The 4,878-nt window shown below is 41.6% G+C and overlaps 1 protein-coding gene across 1 annotated transcript in view; it reads right to left on the bottom strand.

Annotated features, from left to right (window-relative positions):
- The window catches only part of TMEM57 (transmembrane protein 57), a gene marked incomplete at its 5' end in the record, with an annotated part of 19,185 nt that extends 18,553 nt beyond the window's left edge, over positions 1-632 (bottom strand). The window contains one exon of the mRNA XM_010183815.1: positions 483-632. Coding sequence (XP_010182117.1) covers positions 483-632 — 150 coding nt within the window. The remainder of the gene's footprint in view (positions 1-482) is intronic.
- Between the last annotated feature and the right edge of the window lie 4,246 nt (positions 633-4,878).

Genomic DNA, 4,878 nt, shown 5'->3' with positions numbered 1-4,878 from the left:
CCAGTCCTCTCTTCCAACAAGTCTCCACACAGCTATATTTATTCCTCATTATTCTGTTTGAAAACTTTCATTTACACTATCGCTATAATATTATCATTACTATATTCTCCTTCTGGAAAAAAAACCAAACCAAGTAAAACAAATAAACAACCAGCAGTGTCATTTACTCTTTGAATGAACAGTAAATATCTACACTGGAAAGGGCCTTCATTTCATTTTAAAGAAAACCCTGGTACATCATTCACTAATCTCAGGAATTCCACCAATATTTTCCTATGGTGAAAATTCGATAGCTACACTTCCACTTGCCACAGCTAAAACAGGCAGGGAGAAGGGACTTGAGCCCAGGTCATCTCGACACTTGAAAATTCCTCTTCTTGTAAAAATGATCAGAGCTATTAATTAATTGTATAGCATGGAGTATGCCCTGAAACATGGCAGGAATTCCCTACAAAGGAACAGTAATTTTGAGTTACACTTACCAAACCCTGGTATCTGAAGGAATCGTAAACGCTCCTGATGAAGAGCCAGAATGGCCACAGATACTCAAACCTGAACTCCAGGACAAAATCTGCCAGCAGTACCAGGGCCCACACTACCAAGAACTTCAGATACAGAAAAGTGCTGTAAAATAACAAAAAAAGGTAATTTCAGGTCAGTATTTCCAATAGAGAGACTTTATTTTTAATTCCTAAGTTCAACTATAACACAGCTAAGAAAATTTCATCCAAAGCGTTACAAAATAGGCAGGTTTATTATTACATTAAAACCAGACCTGGCCTAATGAAGTTAATTATATTTAACTGCATTTGTTGGTAATGCAAAAAGGAAATAAAGGCTGCTCTTACAAGACGTTCAGTGACAAATCTCCCCTTAGCTTTGCAGGGTATTTTTACAGAGTGAAGGCCTGGCAGCAGGTACCCTGCCACAGCCGAAACGCGGCCCCTCTGCTCTGCACTCTGGTGCCTGCAGCTCAGAAACTCCTGCGTTCCCTCTCCTCAACGCACTGCAGATGTTCGCTCATTTCCACATTTAACACAAACGGCAACACCAATAAATTGAGATACATTTAAGCCTCTAACTATAGCAATTAGGAAGACTGTTTTGATACCGAGTTGTCAGAGTTGTATTTGAAAACATCCATATTAAAGTAAATGCATCCATTAAAAAAAAAACCAACCAAAACCAAACAGAAAAATGGAAGCACATGAGATTTGAGACCAGACAGTCTAACTTCTATTTGTTTTCATTTCAAAGCCACATTCCCTTACTCTTAGTCATGCATTTTGAACCACTGATGATCTTTCTTGGCTACAGGGCTCAAGATATTTGGAGCTCACACCTAACTACCACAGGAGCACTCGAGGGATCAGCCCAATCTGTTCTCCTAAAAATGAGGAATCAAAACCCCTTCTCCCCCAAAACCCAGCACTCAGAGCTAATGAGTTACTCCAGTACCCCAAAACACAGTGGCCTTGTTGCACTGCATTGGGTTATAACAAAGGTGGGGTTTTAGAAATATATTTTTTTTTTTTAAATCAAAGGCAGCTTTTCCTTCTAGTAACTGATTTTCCCTGCTCTATCAAACTGCCAACAAATGCAGCAGACTTTGCCCTGGGACATTTACTGGGGAGGTGCCAAGCGCCTGCATACGCGGTGCCAGGTAGGGCCGAGTTCCTGCACTCTGCACGGACACGGGGCTGTTTTGGGAAGTTGTTCAGAGCTTCAGAGCAGATACAAAATAGAGAAATACAAGTCCAATTCCAAAGGTTTTCACTGTGACTAAATCCCCTGAAAGGAATTGCTTCAGCAGAACCACTTGCATAAATGCTCTCCAATGTACTCACACGAGCACATACTTTAAATCAGCACAAACTAAAGACAGACTTTGTAGGAAATACATTTTTGAAACAAGCAACTAATCCTGTATTTAACCCACCTCAGCCATCCCCCCATGCACCTTTTTGAATATTCTGTATCTGGAGTTTGATGTAATGGGACTGAAAAATAATGCAAATAAAGAGGCTACAGGAAGGCCTTTAAGTTACTGGAAACAAAATTAATGACATACACACTTGGATAAGTGAAGGTACTGCTTTTTCGTCCTCCACCGTGTTCATTTTGACTGTGCTGTTCAATTCTACATGTGCAGCTCTTAGAATTTAAGAAAATATCTAAAGGCATCACCCCCAGGTGATCATTATTGTCTGTCCAGCTGGAAAAGCAGTTGTGTTGTGTAGGCACTTTTTCCTGGGTTAAAGTTATGGCTATTTATTTTTCTGTCACTGAAATCTATAAAGAGATTACATTTTTCCTAGCAAATTAGGGTTATCGGAACTAATGCTTTTCAGCTGGTAAGTGCCACTCTAAGTTAAAGCATTTGCTGAATAAGAGTTCTGCAATGCAGCCATTAAAGTGATTATTAATATTAAATTCCTCTCAGTCCAAAGGCCGTGGTGACATCTACCACCTTTTAAAGTGGAACTGTAAGAATACAACATTTGTAATAAGGTTTTCCCAACAACAGTAAAGAGCCTACTTCATCATCTGAAGGACTCCAAAGCGATTAAGAATTTAATGAGTAGAAGACTAAAACTAAGAAAGTTATTTCCTTGCGTAAAAGACTTCATCCACTTATGTCGGCCTCAGCAACAAAGTTCACTGTTGGGGTGTATGTTCTACATAAGTATTCAGCCTCAGGAGTCCACATGCATGCAAACACCTAAAGAAAATACTTCAAAGTACTATAATCCAATTGTGGGTTTTTTTATACAGCAGGACCCTGTCCTTCCCAGTTTAAGCAACCAGGAGTAAGAGACTGCAGTCCATAACTGCATACTCTGTCCCAGTTTTAAAATGGATATAGGTTCATCACCTAAAGCCATCAGCTCCCTCCTGGAAATGGGCTGGGGGTTTACAAACCGTGCTGTGTTTCCCCACTGCCACGGCCACACACACGCTGGGTCACAGCTCGCTCCGTCTTTGCAGCACACTGCGGTCTGCAGAGGCAATGAGTCTTTATACGGGGAAGAAAGGAACAGAAATCGCAGCTTTCCTGCTTCCACACAGGTAGCTGCACACGGAGATGTGCTGTTCCTGGCAAGCACGCAGCTCATCAGTTATTTTACAAGGGATTCGTGAATGGACACCTCTACAGTGAACGCTTAAATTAGCGACAGCTGAAAAATGTTCAGCAAGAACTAAACCCCAAAGAAAAACAAGCTAAGGGACCTCTCATTTGGACATGCTAATCACTCTTCTGCTGTTTTGTTTCATGTGACAGACCTTTCAAACAAGATCACATGAATGAAATGACTAACAAAATTCAGCAACAGCCCTCCTCCCTTTCTCTGCTTTGTGCTCGCCACTTTTATTTCATCGTCTCTCTTATCAATCCCTCGATCCTCCCAGACACGGTTATTCCCTTCATTGTGTTTCCATTGTTATCCATCGCTGTCCCCACTGCGCCTCCCCTCCAACTCCGTCCTATGGCTGCGCTCCCCCCAAACGCAGCCCCAGCCGTTCGGTGCCTGGGAACCTCTGAGAGCCATTATCTTCCTGGGCACATCCACACCAATTCTGACAGCTGCCAAGGCAGTATCCGCACTCAGAGATAATATTCATGAGGCAGAAGTGCCTTCTAACCTCCGCAGCCCTTCTATTAGAAAGGTTAAAATACATTCCACTATGCCAATTATAATTCCGAGTTTGCTCTCAATACAGGGGAAGATTGCTGCAGATAAATACCTAAAAGCTGGGTTATTCCATTTACTGACACCTGACAAAAAATATGACTTCAGTGATCTGGCAGAGGTTTACAGAGGGCAGGGCTTTCCCTGTAAAACCAGTGTACGGTATCTGATCTTGGAGGGTAACACAAGACGAGGGGGAAGGATGAACACGTTCATGACAGGAGCAGGGTACGGCACTGGAATGAGCAGTGATTGCAGTGCTGCAACTTCTTTGAAAGGTCAATCGATTGCTAATGTATACTGAATATAAAGATTTAGTCATAAAGCAACAGTGGCTGTGCTCCCTCTTTCCATTTTCAAACAAATAATTTTGCTCCTTATTCTTCCTCTCCCCTCCAAGTGCCAGATGCCATTTCCTTTTTTTTTTTTCCCCACTTGTTCTTTGTTCTCTTTTTACTGCCTCACCGAAACAGATAAAGTAAATAAATATACATACATATATATAAATTACTGGGAAAAAAATTATGCACCCCAAATCCAAGCTGGTAGCAAATTGAGCCTCCAGTCTATCCCACCATCATCAGCAAGTCCCAAAGGCTGGAAAGTGAATCTTTGCAGAATTGAGGACATGTTTCATTTTGCAGCCTGACTCACACAATGGAGTGGAAGGCATCCTGGGGCTGGCAGGGCACCAAACGCAGAGGGAGGCTTTAGGAAGGTGAAGTTTAGCACACATGTGAAATTACCAAAAAGCCAACCACCACCGTCTCAAGGTTACCTATCCAATGCCATACAGAACACTGGGATTGCTGGCTGAAGAGCACTGAAGATTTTCCATTAAATAAAACCCTTTTTATACATAGACACACACAAATATATGTAAATATATGTAAGATTATTAGTAGTGGACAAAAACATAGTACAGAATGAGCACAGCAAGTATGCAAGAGAGAAAATATGACTGCTGGGATGTGGTATGCATATTGGAAACTGTTACGTGAAATACTTGCCAAGTGAATTTTTGAAATGGAAGAGAAATGTAAAGAATCCCAGGAAAGCTCCCAGGAAAGCTCCCTGACTACTTATTCAGTGCCCTGCTACCACACAGAATACATCAATCACTGAACTCTGGAAATGTGAGCAAGGGAAGACAAAATAGAAAACTCTTACACTAATTCTGGAAGCA

Source organism: Mesitornis unicolor, unplaced genomic scaffold (assembly GCF_000695765.1).
Source record: "Mesitornis unicolor isolate BGI_N332 unplaced genomic scaffold, ASM69576v1 scaffold28264, whole genome shotgun sequence".
NCBI lineage: Eukaryota > Metazoa > Chordata > Aves > Mesitornithiformes > Mesitornithidae > Mesitornis > Mesitornis unicolor.
The sequence above is the reverse complement of the archived record's forward strand: the minus strand, read 5'-3'. Positions and strand labels throughout refer to the sequence as shown.